General features: G+C 35.7%; 1 protein-coding gene across 1 annotated transcript in view; it reads right to left on the reverse strand.

Moving 5' to 3' along the window:
• Window positions 1–20,129, reverse strand: part of COL25A1 (collagen type XXV alpha 1 chain) — a 465,928-nt gene that overhangs the window by 94,917 nt on the left and 350,882 nt on the right. The window contains exons 11-12 of the mRNA XM_078445823.2: window positions 10,577–10,603; window positions 8,287–8,331 (exon numbers count right to left, since the gene is read on the reverse strand). Of these exons, the coding sequence (XP_078301949.2) occupies window positions 8,287–8,331; window positions 10,577–10,603 (72 nt within the window). The remainder of the gene's footprint in view (window positions 1–8,286; window positions 8,332–10,576; window positions 10,604–20,129) is intronic.

Raw genomic sequence — 20,129 nt, forward strand, 5'->3', positions numbered from 1 at the left:
GGGCAGAAGTACACATGGATGACCCCACAGGGCTAATATCCTCCCTTCTCTTCTCAACCCTAGTCCTATTATTCACCACCAAGGGCCTGGGGGGTTGTGTGTGACTATCACAGCCTGCAAGCTTTGCCCACAGCTCCCTATCGATAGCTGCTCCAAGGTCACACACAGGTTCAGGTGTGCACACGCCAGTTTGTGGTTACTCATGGGAATATGGACCTGGAGAAGAGACGAATACATGCATTGAAAGTAGAATCAGGACAGTTGGGGCAGGAATTCCTGGGTCATTAGGTGCCTGGGACAGGATTTAGAAGTGGGGAGATTGGGCTTTGAGTAGGCATGCCTCCTTGGCCCTGTGGACTCCTCACACTGTGGGGAGGGTCACACAGGAAGACAGAACAGGCAAGATGAGAATCACTGCTTGCCTGGGTCTAAAGGAAACACTATCCAGCATTTCATTTTGAAATAACTTATAAAAGGTACCAAAATGAGCAAACACCAGCCAGAGAGCACGGTGCCACATAGGGTTGTCTTTTCCATATATATAAAATTATTCACCGTGTGTACTTTCACGGGGAAAAAAAGATTAAGAACAAAGTCTTCTGTTTGGGGAAGAAATAATCAAAATAGGATAAAGGGGGCTGTGTGAAGTGGAAGAGTTTCTTAGCACTGGGATAAATCAGATATAGTATAGCTGTTCCGCTTCCTTGTGTTAACACAAACGTCTTCTACCTTAGACAATTAGTGACAATTCTTGCAACTTCCCATGGAACTGGGACGGCTAGAAAAGAAATCGCAGTGGTAGTAGCTAATCAGCGTCTGGCATTTTCATAGGCAGGGAAGGAGGGAGAGGCCATGACCTCTGTGTGCCCACTTACACAGAAACTCCGAAGTTTTGTGGGATGTTTGGGGGAAAACACTCATTCACGCTCTGCATGTTGGTAGGAAAGAATGAATCCCCAGGCGTGACTAGCAGCCACCCAGCAACCAAGGGGAGAGCAGGCGCTAGGGTGAAGGCCGCAGCCAGGAGGCCGGGGCGAAGACAGGAAAGAATCTGGATTCTCAGTGATAAGGTTTAGTTGCCAGAGCAAAGCAAAGCTGAATCCCTCATCAGTGCCAGACTTTCAAGTTCTCTGACCAAGAAACACCTTTATTTTTCATAAGTAGTTCTGTTAAGTATTCTAGGACTTGCAACATAATGTGCCTTCAATAATATATCCGTTTTTTAAGGTTTTAAAACCCAGCTAATTTCTTCTTTCCTAAAGCATAGTTCTTAATGATCTATGTATAGTTTGAGTGATAAATTCCCTTTTTTTCTTGGGAAGAGAATGTGTCTAATTATTAATAGAAATGTTAAGTGGTTATGTCCAACTGGAAAAATTCTAAAGACCTTTGAAGAGTCATAGAAAGAAATAATAGTTCTTACTAACATTTGCTTATACACCCAGGAGACTTCTGAGTCATGGAGTTATTAATGCTCCTAAAACAGAGAGGAACATAGTCTATCCTTATTTAATATTTTATTTAAAAATATTTAACATATTTTAAAAAGTTACATTTATTACTTTTTTTCTGATTAAATTTTGAGGTAAATATTATAATCTTCATTTGATAAACGAAGACACTAAGGTTCAGAGAAGGTAGGTAACTTGCCCAAGGTCATACAAATACTGAATGGCAGAGCTGAGATATTCTGAATTTAAGATCCTCATTCTCAATGGTGGAACCAGAGTCTTGTGCAGTCAGATCAGACTGTCTGGTTTTGATGCTGAACTCCATCACAAACACCTCGGTAACTCTGGACAAAATATTTATCCTTTCTGCGCTCCCATTTCCTCATTAATAAAGAGGAGATAATGCTAGTTCTTCCTTCATAGTATTGTTTTGAGGAATAAGTGAGCTATTCTGCACACAACACCAGGGACAGTGCCTGACAGTAAATGCTGAATACATGTTAGTATTTACTATAAACTGCATGCTTGTGTTGTCTGCATTAGGCAAGAAGGCAGAGAAGGGAATCCTGAAAGAAATTCGATTTCTCATAAATTAATCCCACTGATGCTATCTCACAGTTGGAAAATGGTTACTATCCATTTGACAATGTGGGCTTGTATCAAATAGATGGAATTGGGTAGATGCTAACCTGTTAGGATTGTCACAATACGTTATTTCATTGCAGCCTTATTCTTAATACAAGTTTCCAAAATCCAGAGTATCATTTAGAGGTCAGAGCTTATGATACAAGAACAGGCTTTGTGGCTTACATTGATTTAATATTTTAAAGGTCATAAGCTTGGAGAGAAGGTAGACCATGATGAACACAAAAGCCCCACAGTAGTTGATCATACAGTGTTTTAGAAACCAAATTCTAAGACCAAGGTGGTCTGCAATTTAATTTGTAAGTACTGCACCATAGAGGTAGTTTCTCTCCCCTTGCCAAACACCACTCACCTGTTAGGTCTCGCTTATAGTCACTTACCTATTCAGAGAAGCATTAGTTGGCCCTCTGCACTAGGCTGGGCAGCCCTATGCTACTATGCCACATTCATACTGCAATGTAACTGTTTTTTAGTATAACTGTTCATTCAATGTCCCCATCCCCAGTTAGGCTGCAAATTCCATGATGGCAGAGACAGCTTTAATGTCAGTGCTCAGATGGTGCCTGGCACTTAGGAGTAAGGGCTGAACGGATGATTGAAAAAATCAGCAAGTGAATCTGTGGATACATTTATGGGAAGTTTAAAAAAAAAAAAAAAAGCTTTCCCAGATTATGTATGCAAGTGAATCAGATCTAGTAAATCAGCATTTTTGTGATCCTTTCTACAAAACATACTCTTTTCAATTAAAATGGAAAATAAGTGGACTTGATGATATCATAATTCAAACACGTTTGCTTTATTGTTTGTTTTGCAACAGCCTGTGAGCAGCTTGCCTTCTCTTACACCCCTTTTCCTAGGAATCCCATCCCTCATGTTTTGTTCCTCCCCTCTCCCAATATTTTAGTGGAATAACAGAATTTAGTAGAATGATAATTATTATCAAATTCTAAAGTAACATGCCGAAAAGAAATCAGGGGGAAAGTAGTTTTAAAAAATCTTTACTACACTTGATTTATTTCAAGTCAACATTAAACTACCTCTTATAACTAACTTATCACTCCTCTTTAAAGGAACTCAAAGTTAATTACATAAAGAATAGAAACACTGTTTGTTCCACTTAACAAGTAAAATTGAATGAAAAGTCTCTTTAAGAGTAAGCTTATATATAAAAATGCCTGAGAATGTACGAATCACATTCAGGGATGAAGTGATTTGACTACTTGGGATGTCCTGTAATAGGAAAATGATGGTATTTCTTTAAGAAGAAAGGATGCATCCTATTGTTATAATTACTAGAGAAAAAAGTCATGCGTTCTTAGAATTCTAAGGTACATAATTGCTAACTGTAGGAAATAGAAAAATTAATAAAAATAATTTGTCTCAACTTTAACCTGCAACATGATTGAATTGCTGTAAGATACTTTCCCTGAATTATTCATTAATCTGGAATCAGAAATCACTATTTCATTTACTCTGAATATCTTTTTTTAAAGTCTAAATTGGAAAGTCACAACTGTATTGGATAATGGATAACTGAGTAAATTCTGTGATAGAAAAATCTTAAGCTAACTAACCAGAAAACAAACAGAACATAATATATTCAAATTCTTCAGGAATTTAATTCAGACTATTTAATGTTAGATCCAAGGCAGCCAAAGAAAAGAGTGTATTTAGTTGTTAAAGTAAGTAAATCAAGAATAAAAAATACTGAGTTCATTGAATAGCCCACTTAATAGACTTGAATAAATGACTTGACCTTTGGAAGTCTGAGAGCTTCAATTTATCTGCTCTCTAAATATACTTACAATAAAAATGCCATTAGAAGTATGCTGTGAGGATTAATGTCAGTGAAGAACTGAGACCCATGGATAAGAGATGAAAAGGAACTCTAAATACCATAACTATAAACTAATTAAAATTTAATGTTCCTTAAAAATCACATAGCTATCTGAGATAGATTCATAGATGATACACTAACATCATTTTTTATTTATATTATGTTTTGAAGTTTCAAAAATAATAAATTCTAGAAAATATTTGAAAAATACGTGAACAAGATCTTCTGATGTTTGTCTTTTGTTTTGGAGACAATCTCTAGGAATGTGGGGCCTGCGAAAAATTCTAGCTTGCTTAAACAAAACCATTGGTTTTTAATCCTGAAAATCTTTATCATTATTTTCATAGTAACAAACAGACAAGGGTGTTAACTGCACCAATTAGACTTTTAAAGTACTTTGTCTTTGTCCCTAGATCTCTTTGATGGCATTTGCACAGTGCTGGGCACTGATTGTTATGCAAGTAAACTGTCATTATGATGATTTGTTTTTATGAGTGCCAATTAATGTGAAAATATGGAAAGGGTAAAAAATATGGGGTTATAATAACACCTAATAAAAGCTGAGATTTAAAAAGTTCTGATACACACACATATACATATACAAAAATTATAGACAGCAATTTATTTTGTCAAAGGATTCTTCAGTTTAAAAGACAGTTCTACTACCAAATTATTTTTAAAGTCTCCCACTTCTCCAGTATATCTGAGGAGTAGGGTTTAATTTGGAAATGTTCAGATATACATGTCTTCATATATGCATGTGGGTGTGTGTATGTATGAGAGAGAGAGACAGAGACAGAGAGACAGGGATAATGAATATTGGACCACAAACAAAATGTTAATTATACCTTTAAACCAACAAGATCTATTCTTGAGAATTAGAAAATTTTTGTGTCCAATACGATTAGCTGAGAAGAAGATGATAACATTTCATGTTTTTAGGTGAGACTTAGTATTAACTGTGCCCCAACTACTTTGGCTGCTGGCAACAAATCTAAATTATGGAAACAACAGCTTGCAGAATTGGGAACAGAGAATGCTAGAAGCTGGTTGAATTGGAAATGAGACACGGGTGACTTTATCTCTTAGAGACTTAGAAACAAATTAGTACAGCTCTCATTTTACAAATGAAACTGCCTTGAGCCCCAACAGGAAAAGGGTCTTTCAAAGGCTGCACATGAGGTGAACGCACAGGGCATCCTGCTGCCAGGACAGCGCTCCTGGGCAGGTGAGTGGAGAGAGAGCCAGGGGACAGAGAAAGATTTTACCTTCCTGGGTCTGTTTGCATATTCATATTCTTCCTATCATGATTCAGCTGGCTTCTGCTCCCTGCTGGAGGATAGACCTAGGACTCATTTGCTGAAATTCTTATAGCACAATCCTACTCCTACTACTGCTACTGCTACTATAGATACTTGGTAACATGTACTGAGCATCTATAACATCGCGTTCACTTTAGGGACATTATCTGGTTAATACTGCAAGGTCTGTGTTTACATTTTACACCCAAGCCTTAAAAACATTATGTAACTTGTCCAAATGAGGATGAGGATCTGAAGCATTCTCTCTCTGATTGCAGAGTCCACACTTTTTCCTACCACACATTTCACAGAAGGATACTTGGGAGCCCTTTGTGGATTGTGATGCCAGAAAGAGCTAGATTAGGGTTTAATGCCATGTTCCTGCTTATGTAAGTCCTTTCTCCTAATACAATCTGAATAACTGGAAGACATTACAAAAATAGGAAATATTTAGATTAGCAGTTACAGTGCCAATATTTGAAGGAAAATAGTGTAAAAAAAAAAAAACTCACTACCAAGTTTATTGGCCAAAGCCAATTACCAGTTTTGTCAATCTGAATGGATGGGAAACAAACAAAATATATTCTTAAAACAGTTTACTTTTCTTTCTTTTTTACAAGGAAAAAATCTTTCTATTTTATAGTTGTTATTTGTTGTATTTCTGATGGCTTAGAAATCAGATCTTCATTAATCATCTGAAAACTGTTTTCTGAGCAACAAAAGTACTTCTTTGGAAAAGTGAAATTGTGATGTAGGAAAAAATATTTTCTTAAGACAGTTTGAGAACATTTAGGTGCTTTAAAAAATTATATCATTGTAAGCTCTTTTCTTAGAAAAACAAATTATAGAGATCCAAAACACATTTCATATGCTTAAGTACAGAATTATTACTCTATTTCCAGCTTTTTTTTTTTTTTTACTGTCTCAATGACCTGTTATTTCAATGAAAGGGACTCAGAGTTTTTGCACTTTATTTTCCTAAAGATGATATAGCAAATATTAGATAATGACTAGCATTAACAGAAATTTCATCCGCAAAGTTTTAGGTTAAATCCCATGGAATAAGAAGAAACAATCTTAAGCTACATTTTGCTAATACCTTAATAAAAGTGTGAAATTATTTAACTTCCCTAGGCCTTATAGAAAACACTTTAAAATGCCACAAAGATGTATAACAAGACATAAAACTGCAAATATTAACTGTCTATTTCCTTGAAATATAATTTAAACTTGGTGACTAGGACAAGAAAATGTCACATTCCTTTCTCTTGCTAAGGAAATTGCATATTTCCTCTGCAAAAATAAAGAATACGTGGTCTTCATAAACATATATGTGACAGTTTTAAAGTTGTTTTGTTTCAGGTTAAAGGTTTCTATAAATTCTCATGATTGCCTCAAAGTTGAAAAAAAAAGAAAAGCAAAGAAGAGGAAGAAAAACATTAGGTGTACAAGCTTTGTTTTTTACAATTTAAAAAACATTCCTGTTATATCTATATTTTGTCCTCTGTAAATATTATCTTGACTTAAATAATTTTAAAATCCATCTGAGAGTGAATATACTTTCAAATTTTTATGTTTCCTTCCATGATCTGCAATGTTCTAAATAGAAAGTTAATCTTTGCTCTTCACCAGGATTTGTGAAGCAAACAGACATGTATTTTATTAAGTGGAAAATAGAGCAGTGACCTGGGCAGTTCAGTGCTGATAGCTGCACAGTGCTTGGTTGTGGACTAAAGGATACCATAAGCTTTGGTTGAGGACATTAATTTCACTAGGAATTGAGTAATTCTGGAAGCAGCAAGCCTCTTTTAAGACACAGGTCAGTCAAATTTCCAGAATTTCATTAAAATAAAATGAAGGAAAAGTTTAATTATAAAATCAAACACTGTCATAAGGGTTTCATGTCTACTTACCATTTAATCCTCATATTGACCCTAACAGGTAGAAACTGTTATTGTCTCCCTTTTATAGATGAGGAAACAGAGGCCAAAGAATTCAAGGACTTGGCCAAAATTCATGTGGCCTCTACGTGGCAGACTCATGCCTTTTGCTAGCCACTCAATAGATTTTAAATAGTGATTGTTAATGTCTTATTAGAGAAGAAAAGATGGACAAAATGGGAAAGGTCACTAATAGGACTATTCTGTCTGTAAGCATTGGGCTCACTATGTTTTCAGAATTTAATCCAGAGTGCATGGATTTAAAATTCTCTGTTGAACACAGTTTATGGGTCACAAGATTTCACAGGGCCAGTCCAAAAACTCTGAGGGAGGCAAGAAAGTCCCTAGCCCAGCTCCCTGGCTCCTGGTAGACTGGCTTTGTTAGCTGCCATTATGGCTTTCCTGGTCTCTGTAGAGATTTTAGATTGAAAAGCCAGTCAGAACTGTTGGGGAGCAAAGAATAGCAGACCCACCTGTGAGATGATGCTAGATGCTCTCTGTCCAACCGGTAAGTATGTTGCAGAATAGATACACACACACACACACACACACACACACACACACACACACACGTCTATGTAGAGTTGCAGGGTTTTCTTATTTTATTTTCCCCTCATTATTAACAGAACAATAAAAGTGTACTACCAGAGCTTGGCAAATCTATTTAAATCCTAATTTTTCTTAACAGTAAAAAGAGCTTGCTCCGAGATTCAGAATATTCCAATAGGCTCCTTCTGTAAGAATAACTTTTGTTAATGAAGGAAATAATACATGTTACTTTTGTCATGACAAGAATAACCTGGGCATATTTTGTTTATCACAATTAATGTTAAACACAAAGTTTTTCCTATTCCATGTATATTTATAAGAGAGACATAGTTGTATCTCCTACAAAACTTATCAAAGTAAAATGGAAAATTTTCTAAGAGTTTCTATTTACTATATCATTAGAAATTAAATTAGTTTGATCTTTTGCACCATAACGTCCCCATATTTCAAAAGCATATGTCATGTTTTTATAAGTATGTAAACTTTTTACTAACATTACCGACTAGAATAATTCTGTGATTTGAATCCCCCTAAAATCATCAAAAATATTCTATAGAACTTACCTTTTGACCATTCACCCCTGGAATTCCAGGCATTCCAACAGAACCCTAAGTAGAGACATGATTGAATTAAGTAGATGTAATCACAAAATATTTCAAGTCTAAATTTATATTCTATTAGTTATGTCAGCCATAACTTTACTTTGCTAAAACATGTGTGGGAGGCTAAGTTTTTCAGATCTTATCCACTGTATTCAAATATATAATGTAAGCAGATTATCAAGCATTCCCAGAAACTATGCAGTTAAATTTAACCATGTTTCCAAATATCCACTTAACCCTAATATGATTTTAAAGAAATTCACATCACAAATTGAGATCTACAGTGATCAGAAAGACATCTGGCTCTAAATTTGGGTGCTTTTAAGAAACAGATTGGTTTAGTTCCATCTGGAAAAACCTAGCAGTAACAGTAACTCTTGAATTTCATGAGTTTAAATACCATAACACAAAAGGTAATTAAAATAATAATCACTTGTTCCATAATTAGTCAAAAAGGAGATCCATACTGTAAACTCAAGTTTGTTGTATTTGAAGCATTTTCTCCCAGACTTTCAGGGAGTACATTTAAGCCATGTGAGTGTGAATATGTCGCCTAAATACTAGAAAAGGTGTTACAAATGTTAAACAGGGAGTAGGAATAACACAACAGTACATCAAATATTGTTAAGTGTGTGTATGTGCATGCCCACTGGGACATGGATGTACATGTGTATGGATGATTATGAATAGTTGGACACAGGTGGGATGAACTGAGGATAAGAAACCTAATGTCACCTGAAAAAATCTATGACATTTACCTGGATATAGAAACATTAACAAATGTTTTTATTTTTATTTTTTACTTTATTTTTAAAGTTTATTTATTTTGAGAGAGAGTGCATGCACAGGGAGGGGCAGACAGAGAGGGAGAGAATCTCAAGCAGGTTCTGCACTGTCAGCACAAAGCCCGATGTGGGGCTCAATCCCACGAACCATGAGATCGTGACCTGAGCCAAAACCAAAATTTGGATGCTTAACCAACTAAGCCACCCAGGCGCCCCAACAAATGTTTTAAAATAGTGATGTCATTTCCCTTTCAGGCTCTGGAGAAACCATTTTTAAATAAAATGTGTTTATTCTTTGTCTCACACTAGATTTTCCTAAGTTGATGTACAATATTAAATTTCTTTAGTAATAATGGGAAAAGGTTTTTTTTTTTAAAAAAAAGAGTAAATATAAACCTGAAACTGCTCTGAGAGAGAAAGTCTATTAAAAACATAGTCATGAAAAAATATGTATAGTTATTATTTGCAAAACAAATTGAGATAGCAAGTTCCTTAGTGCTTTTGGTAATTATATCGAGTGGGTCATTAAAAGACTTCCTGAAGCCTCAGGCAGTAATTTTATCCTGGTTGCATGTGGATTAGGGTAGCTTTACAATTTCACACCATGCTTAATAGAGACATTATTGCGCAGGACAAAGTGTTCTTATACACAAGTTGTCTCACAACTCATTGGCTTTTACTTGGTTTGTAGGATTATGTTTCAACAGATGCCACATGCCCAGCACTTGGGGGATAAGAAGTCTCTATCTTTGATGGATTCCAAAGATAAAGAATAATCACTTTTCCACCTGTTGTAACACAATTGTTTTCTTTAGTTTTCTGCAGGTTAAATATCCCTGTTCCCCCCATTGTGAGGTGGGAGTTGTAACAGGGAATGGAGACTTAGCGATATTTTGTTGGCAGCGGGCCATCTACCTGCTATTGATATATTTACTACTGTAGTACTGATGTTATTTTAGAAGCACTAGACTCTTTCCATCAGAATGTAATGGTGAATTCTGATGACTGAGAAATGACAATCAGGAAATCACCCAAGCAAAGGAAAACACTAGTGGGCCAATCAAATACAGTCACCAAACAAGTAAATCTTTTGTTCTGGTCAGTGCTAAGGTCATTTGGTAATAATATATTTGAGCAGGACGATGCATTCAATCTGCAATGTCATTTGACCCTTCAAATTCTAAGTTTTGTCACAATGCTTTACCACTATTTTAATTAAAAGTTCAATAACCTACAAGATCGGGGCAGACAGCTTAAAAAGAATTTACTCTGGATATATTGGATTTTCTATAATGGAGTTGATTAGAAATCTAATGGCTCACATTATATGATTGTATTTTTAGAAAGCAAAATGCACAAACCAGATTGCTTCGGCATGGCTTACAGTAGCTAATTCTATTCACCTCTCATGCTAGCCATTAGGCAATGCGAACATAATTACTTCCCCAGTACTGTTTATACTCTACCTTTTGTCCTGGAGGCCCCAGAGGACCCTAAAAAAAGAAAAACTGTTCAATTAACATAATAATGTAACCATTTAAACTTAAACGACCAATTAAAACTGTCGTAGTCTGCAAAGGATCCCTTTGCTGTGCAGAAATATGCTGATGTTTTGTACATCGAGGAAAACGAAAATTATTGGTTGGAAGTACACAATAGGTCTTTTCTTCTCTCTTGTTCTCTTTTGAAGAACATTAAACATATGCAGTAAGATTCAGATTTTTCCTTTAAAAAAAGAACCTTGGCTGTTACAAGCATCTGTTTCTTCAAATACCTGAAAATCTATCACATCAATCTCATTTAGAAGGCTGGAGATGTAGCTGCCAGAAGCAGTTAAAATGCAGTGCGGTTCCCCAACAAACAGGCACGTTATTTGACTTCTGCATCTGCAAAACTTCGGTAAGCAGATTTGCAAAGGAAATAATCGAATAGCATCACAAAGAAACATGTTTTACTCCATTCTTCCTCTTATGAAATGTGGCCAATTGACCTACACAAAAACTGGTTTACAAACTAGGGGATGCCGAGATCAATTGTAGCACCTAGGGTGTACCAGAAAAGGAACAAAAGATGTGGTCAGCTGTTGATAACCTACGATACTGGGGGTTGGGGGGGGGGGGGTGGAAATATGATATTTAGGAAGATGAATGGGGAAATTTACATACAAAGTGAAAATATGGCAGTTCTCAGATTTGGTAGTTTTTCAACCACAAAGTCAGCATTGGAATCCTTTTCACTTAATGTAGAACAAGGCACAATTTTGGGATGGTGGAAAAGAGCACAAAGATACACAGTTATAACTCTATTTATGTCTATTTTTAAATTTAAAAAAATTAAGCATTTTTCTAATTCTTTCAAAAACACTTTTAATTTTAGTATATTTTAACAGTTATACTTTTTATAATGCTAGCTTACTCTATCATTTCATGTTAACAAGCTCTGTATTCCATTATACCTTACCAATTACTAGCCTATTTTCAATGTGTGACATTTCAGACAATCAGCATCTTAAGTCATATTCTGTAACATTAAAGAAAGCACGAGAGTGCACATTAGAGGGAGAATTAGTCATTCATAAGTTTTTATGAAAAATACACAATGTTTAGGAGCATTCACAGAATCTGTTCCTCATAAATTATTTCGTAATCCTCACAGGAAGAATAAGAATTTCCTCATAAAATCAGCTGTAGGTTATTGAAAGTGCACTGTGCAATATCACCTTTGTATGTTCCTTTTTTATTTACTCAACCAACCAGCCTCTTAATGAGCTTGTTATCCGGCATATCTGTGCGGTCAGACATACTCCTTCCCTATCTCACTCCTTGTATTTAAAACTTTCCCTGTTTCAGATTTTGCAGAGAAAACAGAGGCTATCAGGTGTAAATTCCCTCAACATCATGTCTCTCATCAATCCAAACCCACGTGGACCTCCTTCCTATGTCAGAGGGAAAAGAGACACTCCTCTGTGGGAAGATTCATCCAGTAGACTCTGGAATCCATCCTTGCCTCTGTCCTAGGGGATCTTTCTCCATCAATTATCCCTGCATCTGTATCAGGGCCTCCTGCTTCAAACCAGTTCCTTCCCCTTAGTACATAAACAGGTTTAATCATCCCTCACTTGGGTAAATTGTTTGGGAAGTGAATGCTAATGCTAAGTAAAGGCAGAATTTGGAAGTTGTAGTGATGGGAGATGTGACAGTCGAAGACGATTTGGGTTTTATCATGGTCTATGATTCCATTTTCCCAAGCGTCTCCAGGGCATTTCACTTCTTAAAATGTTGACGTTAGAAAGGAAATCATATAACAAAAGGTGCATTAATTCAGTGTTTAGACTGAGAATGTATATGTTCAATTCAAAAAGGCTTGTTTCCCATTTAAACTTAACTTTGCCACTTGAAAAAATATTGTTCAGTACAACTGACAATTTGGTACATTGATGGACAACCCAGGAAAGGAAATCAGAGCAATTCCGAAATCAAGTGTTTTAACTAGAGACTAACATGTCTGGTATTTTCGCATATTGTCTCTGTTGCATGATCACATTAAATCAAAGATTTAGAAAGACTACCCATAACTGTGAAATCCATAAAATTAAATTGTCTATTTCAACACAATATTTCATGAAAATCAAAGGATAGCTATAGAGAAAATAAATAAAAACTTTTTCTTCACAGTTAGGAAATCATTTCTATTTTTGCTAAACTCTAAAAAAAAGCAGTTTTAAAAATGTAACATTAACTTTGAATTGTGAATACATGTCTTGTGGATTATTCATAACTACGTTGCCAAGGGTATATTCTCAGCTACCAAAAATGTGCATGTATTCCTTTGAATTCACTGGCAGGAAAAATGGTAGCAAGCCAAGGAGAGTGTCATCTGTTACTCGCAGGGGAGTGGGAATAAAGTGGAACTGGATATAAGGCACAGACGTACATTTGAGTAAGTATAGACACACACACGTACACGGGCACGAGCGCACCCCAAAGAGTTATTTTGCTTATATGTATGTGTTTTGAGTTTCCTTAGTTAATTATCTCATTATATATCTGTGACATTGTGGTCATTAAATTTAACTTTACCAATGAAAGCTTCACTGATCAAAAATTGATTTTGAAGTTAGAATATGTTGCTACCAGTTGATTAAGATATTCACATTTGAATAATCTTCTGGTTTTGACTATAAATATAAATTAATAAGGTTATGGGAAAATCCCATAGAACCATTCACTAACCATCTAACCTTCTTAAACTTATTTATATTTTCAGTGTGCTCAAAAGTCATTGGAATAGAAGGATAAACAGCAAAAAAAAAAAAAAAAAAAAAAAAAAAAGTCATTGGAATAATGGCTCAGATAAAAATGTCATAAGTTCATTACTTACTAGTCAAACTAGTGCTTTTATGATTCCTAAATTAAAGCCAATTATTCTAGTGTTTTAAGATAAAGTGTTTAAAAGTGTTTAAAAATAATTCCATTATTATTATCTCCATGACTTGTGTTTGGATCAAATCAATTTTTCTAAACTAAAGGGTCAATATTTTTAATTCTACTTTTATTAATCAATAAAGTGTTGCTTTCTAGATATTTTCTTGGTGGGCACCTTTATATTTGCATATGCTTTGTAAGGAACCAATTTAAGTGGGAATAATCTCATCTCTTCTATTTTTCAAAGTAATTTCTGTGTCTATGTCTCAAGATTAAAAACTGTACAACATATAGAATCTCTACATATTAAACTGTATTTCTTTAACTCCAAACGTGTTAAACTGTAATTTAAACCTTAAAATACACTCGTTTAGGTACAGGTTCTAGGTGATGTATTTGAAAGATAAAAACCCAGTGAGCCATTGAAAAATTCTAAGTGCGGAGTAATAACATCACTCATCTAGATGCAGAAAAAAATTTAAACCAAGGTTTTTGTGATCCTATGGAAGAGACCATGGAGAGCTATGCAAAACTTATAAACAAGAAATAAATTAGACAGCACACTTGATATTCTTTCCTGTTTACCTTCACCCCTGCTAGATTCCATATATAAAGATCATGTAAAATAGGTAGGCTATGGTGAACAAGTAAGTCAAAGAAATATGATAGTCCTCATTTGGTGATTGCCTTCACCAGTAAGTGTGTTATTCAGGTCTGGGAGTGATCTTTTAGTCTTCCTGCTCCTAGCCCATCAGATAATTACTCAAGAATCACTCCATCCTGCCCTTTCCATCAGCTGTATTACTATGCCCTTGTTCAAACCCTCTTCTCTCCCACATAGTTGATGGGCATCTACCTGAGGGCCAATCAGCCTTTCGTCTCCTTCCACCTCTCTCTACAGTGCTGCCTGAGTGAGTTTTCTAGAAGACTAATCGGTTCATACCTTTCCTCTGCTGAAAACCCTTCAATGGCTTTCCATAGCTTTTGAGAAAGGTCAGAGCTTTTGTAATAGTGGTGGTTCACCACCGAGCCATGCTTTCACATCTCTGCAACTCTGTACCACTGGCTGTCTGTTCCTAATGGACTTCCTTCTGTTGGTCCTCCCTTCTTTACCCATTCCATCATTCAGAGCTCATTGCCCCCACGCATGGGCTTAGGTTCCCTTCTTTTGTTTTCCAAAGCACCCTTATGACAGCACTTCCTTCATAGAATTTACCAACAGTATTGTAATTGTCTGGTTACTTCTTTCTTCACACTAAATGTCTTCTGTCATGCACAGTAGCTGGCATATAGTAATTGCTCAGTGAATCCTTCTGCATTCATTAATTCATCCACTTAATAGTTTTCTAGTACCCACTGAGTGTCAGGCAATTTTCTTGGTGCTGAGGAAATAGCAGAGAACAAAATAAACAAAACTGCATGCCCTCCTAGACTTCGTACTCTAGTGAATGGAGAAAGACAATAAACAAATAAACAAGTAAAATATAAAGTGTGTCAAGTGGTTAAGTGCTAAAGCAAACAGGAATAAGGATTAGGAGAAGTAGATGTGGTAGTATTGTAAAGTGTGGGGGTACTTAGTGAAGGCCTCAGGGATAAAGTGTCTCTTGGACAGCGCTCTGGAGGAGGTCAGGCAGAGGCATGCATCTAGACGGGAAAAGAATGTTCTAGGCAAGGGAATACCAAGTACAAAAGCCAAGAGATGGGCACAGGCTAAGTGTGTTTAAAGAACACTGAGCAGGCTACAGGTAGGTAGTTGAAGGTGGCAATATGGATAGGGAAGGGAGATCATATTTGTATGGCCTTATAGGTTTTTGTAAGCACAACAGTGTTTACTTTGAGAATAATAACAATGATAGGAATAAATAAATACATAAAATAAGACAAATTTTTCGTGTACCATAGACAACAGTGTCTCAAGATGTTCATGAGAAGATTTTTCGCCCTGGCATTTACCCAAGTCATTCTAACACTACTGGCATACTCTAATAGCCTCGAGATTACGTCTAAATGCAAGAATGAGTGGAGGAATTCAGTTCATGGCTTCTACATTAACACAACCAAGCAAAAATCATCTTAGTTATACAGTCTCATTAATACGGAAAGTGTTGTGGATGTGGATGTGGATGTAGGTCCAAGGCCTCTAATGTACTTCAGAGAGCCATTATGCAAACCATAGCTAGAATTATCAACTTAAGTTAATCTTCAAAGCACACAGTGAAGAAATGGATGTATCTATAACCACTATGCATTGGCTGCACTTTCTAGTTTGTAAAAATTAAAAAAAAACACTTTTTAATTAAAAAAGTTTTTTAATTAAAAAAAAAGCTTGATCATGGAATGGAAATGAAATGAAATGGAATGGAAAAAAATTAATGAATTCTTCTGACACCATCAATGTTAGTACAAATTTGATTGAGGTATTAATTACTTAAACAGGATGCAGAGTTTCTAAATGATGTGCTTTGGGTTGCCTCTTGGGAGGTGTTTCAAGGCAAGTTCTGGTTGCCTGCTATTAGGAAATGATGTTCTGTGTGAGCAGGGGGCGGACACAGTTCCTGTTGTGTCCCTGATGGCTAACAGTAAAATTTGAAGCTTTGAAAGCTGCTGGTCATTTCTGGATACAAGAATATACAACCAGCTTCTGTAATAAAAAACACAGGGAACAAGAAAGAGGTGGTCCATCTGTGAAGGGGAGGATAGAAGCCCTAAACTATTAAGCCATTTAAAATTATTTCCTTTTTGAGTTAAGAATTTTTCCATGATTTAATAAAAGTTAGGCGAAATGAAGAAAATACATTAAAGTCAGGTTCTACAGGGAAGAATGATAACACATATCATCTAACTTCTGGAGTCATAAAATGTTAGTATCAGAATTTCTCAGGGACGCGGTATAAAAGACTGTAATTATAACTTTTTGAAAAATATTAACCTGGTCAAATGCATCACAAGATCAGAAAACACATTAGCCTGGTTTATAAGGAGTAGGAGGAAATTTGAAATAAACAATGAACATTTGTCTTAGGAAGAATTCATTTAAGATATATAAAATTCCATTTTCTATCTGGATGTTTGATGAGGGGCGGTCATGAAGCATAAACTCTAGCCACTATTATATGTATGTCTGGAGTATAATTCAAGTCATGTTTTACAAGATTCAGATTTCATAGCTTAAGTGTGTGGAAATGCCAAACTAGGAACTATTGGGAAATGTTTAGAATATAAGAGAGTGTGCTGAAATGTTTTCAGTGTAAAAGCCAATGATTTAGTTGAACTGGGTATGAAGGAACACAGCATAAACAAGGAAGAGGGGGATAGTGCTGAGATGGGAGAGCCTCATATCTTGTTTTGAGTCTTTCATGGACTCTGTCTTCAGTCACACTTAATCATGTATATTTTCCCAAGCAGTCTCCTATTAGTCTTCACGTGAAGTTCTTAATAATTCTTCGAGGCTCAGCAGTCATAACTCACTTCCTTTGTGAGACTTCTCCAAGGCACCCAGACAGAGCTGGTTTTTATCCTCTTTGCTTCTCTAGCACATTTCAACTGGCTATATCTTAATATTTCACATATTTATAAAATCTATCTGACTAGGCAGCAAATTCTTCAGGTCATATATTTTACATCCTCAGTACCTAGGTCAGGGCCTAGCAAGTAAATATTGATTACATTGAAAGAGTGAATTAATGAATATAAAAATTATTAAATTGCATTTACTGGATTTCCTCCACCATTTTACCACTCAAACCACCATACCTCTATCATCGAAAGGAGTTCCCAGTTTTGAGGCAGTGGTTTCTCTTTAAGTATCTGGGATTTTTGTGTCAATTATATATATAATTCCATAATTTCTATTATATTTCAAATTCTTATTATTAAACAATTTCCATTATTTCCTCTAAAAACAGGTCTACTTTGGAGACTATCAATAACATGGCATGTCTTTATAGAAATTTGTGAATATTTGATTTAAAACTTTTAAATGGAGTAATTGTTTTTTAAAAAGAATAAAAATTTCTGACTTATTCATTTCATGTGCTGAGTTTTGGGAGTAAAAGGGATGAGTCATTTATTGGTGTTTCTCAAGATTATGAAGCCATGACCTCTGTAAGGAAGGTCTCTTAAAGCTCAGGAAATTAAAGAAGTAATACATTTTTTTCACTAGTTAACAAAACCAGGACCCAAGACTAAATATTGAGCATTAACTACCACCTCAGATTAAAGACAAAGCTAGGTATTTGAGAATCTGTGTTCTGATTAGGTCCCAAAACAGAGACTCTATCACCTCTCACCAGATATCCAGAGCTGAAATTAGCTCATTCCATCCCTTCTAAATATTTAATAAATTGTTTCTTGTTGCTGAACTCAAAATGGAAATGACCCGGAAAGAAGGAAAAATTAACAGGCTTCCTCTGCCCTCTGTGATTAAGCACACTTCCCTAGCGTGCCATAAAGGAAACAAATTTATGGTTCACAAAGGCCTATCACTGTACACTACACTCAGTAAAAAAATATTCCTATTGAGTAAAGTGTAAGTGCTTTTCCTATTTTAAATCAACAATGCTGAGAAACACTAGCTGCTAACATTTAAATATCCCATGATCAGCAGAAGGAGGCCATAAATTTAGGATGATAATATATACTCATCTACTATTCAGGCTTATTTTCTATCTAGACCAACACTGTCCATCAGAACTTTCTGGAATGATGGCAGTGGTCTATTTTGCTAGATCCGGTATAGTAACCACTAAGGCAAGAGGCCACTAAACACTTGAAGTGTGGCTAGTGCAATTATTAGGAATTGGATTTAAAATTTTATTTAATTTAAATTTAAATTTAAATGGCCACACTTATATTACAAACTACAAATCTAGACTGTATAAAACACAGTCAGGTGAACTGAATTCCATCCTCGTTCTGCCACTGACTGCTTTGTGATCTTGGTCAAGTTATTTAACCACTCTGATGTTATCCCTTTATCTGTGAAGTGAAATATTAGATGATTCCTAAGATTTCTTCTCTTTTACACTCTACTTTACAAATAGCCACATAGCGTGACTAGAAATTGATACAATTACTTTTCCACTATCTTCATGAAAATCAGTCTTTTAGTTATACCACACATATGAACACAGACATACAAATAATCTATAACACAAATGAATTTATGAAGATGAAGGAGAAAAAGAAGTTTTATAGTGATTCTGTTGGATTTATCCCGCCTACTCCTACTCCTGGTATGCAATGACACCTGTTAGGAGAAAAATGTAAAGGTGACTCCTTTGTATTAGTACTTGAGTTATCGATTCATTGATTCATATCATTTGGTCATTCAGTTTATGCACAGTTGCCTCTACTTCGGGTCTGTTCTTCCAAAGGTGAACCACACCACCGGTGTGCACAATAAACTGGAAGAAGAAAAAGTATTTTGAGGCATGTGGATATAGTTCGATCCTGTGAACATCCCAGAAGGTCCTCAGGTGAAAGCCCCAGTCTCATAAAGCTGAAGGATGAGGTAGGTGTAGGATGGAAAGGGAGCAGGCCAGGTTCAGAGGCCAGAGCTGGGGCACAGCTCTCTGCATGCTACCACACTCTGCCTTGGATCTCCAAGGAGTGCAACAGTTCCGCATTTGAACTTTTCAAGTCACTATGCGGACATACCTGTGAAGGTCACAGGACAACGTATTTTACTTGCCAGTTTATTAATTTGGTTTATACCTGTTAAATATTTCAACACATTGTATAAGGGCTTCCATGTGTACTCTTGCCCTAAAATTTGCACATTTGCCCTTAATCTGCAGATGTTAGGCACAGGACTTATATGGACGCAAGTTTATTTGAGAAATTTCTTCTTAATCTAACAGAGAGATTTGGTAATCTAACAGAATTTGGTAAAGAGATTTGAATTTCATTAATCTCTTCATACAAGAACGACATTTTGCGTTCATATAGCTCTACAGTATGTTGGATCCTAAAGTTAAAAGAAATGATAAATAGAGAGGTTGATTATAAATTGAAGGAGACCATTTTTAAGGCTTTCTTGCACTAAAACTTAATACATGACTGTTGTTTACTGTATCTAGTTATTTATAGAGTATATAGATGTGCATATATAATATGGCTAAATGGCTATATAATATTTATCTGTGCATTTATAATGAAAACAATAGAATGATGGACTTCAAATATGGAAGAAGACTCAGATATCATTTAGTCTCACCACTTTTACAGATGTGGCATCTAAAACCTAGATATCTTAATTTGTCTAATATGATATAGCTTACTAGACCTTTATCTGGAACCAGTGTAAGATAGTTAAAAATAGAGCTGATGCACATCCTAGAGGTTGTTTAAAAAAGGAAATGAGATAGAGAAGAATACAGACAGTAATGTATTCAGCCTTGGAGACTATCTTTTCATATTTATGTTACTTGATTGTGTTCTTTTAAAAAAATTTTTCTTAATGTTTATTTTTAAGAGAGAGAGAGAGAGAGAGAGACAGAGTGCGAGTGGGGGAGGGGCAGCGAGAGAGGGAGACACAGAATCTGAAGCAGGCTCCAGGCTCTGAGCTGTCAGCACAGAGTCCGACACAGGGCTC

The sequence above is a fragment of the Panthera onca genome, chromosome B1 (genome assembly GCF_046562875.1).
Source record: "Panthera onca isolate mPanOnc1 chromosome B1, mPanOnc1 haplotype 2, whole genome shotgun sequence".
Lineage (NCBI taxonomy): Eukaryota > Metazoa > Chordata > Mammalia > Carnivora > Felidae > Panthera > Panthera onca.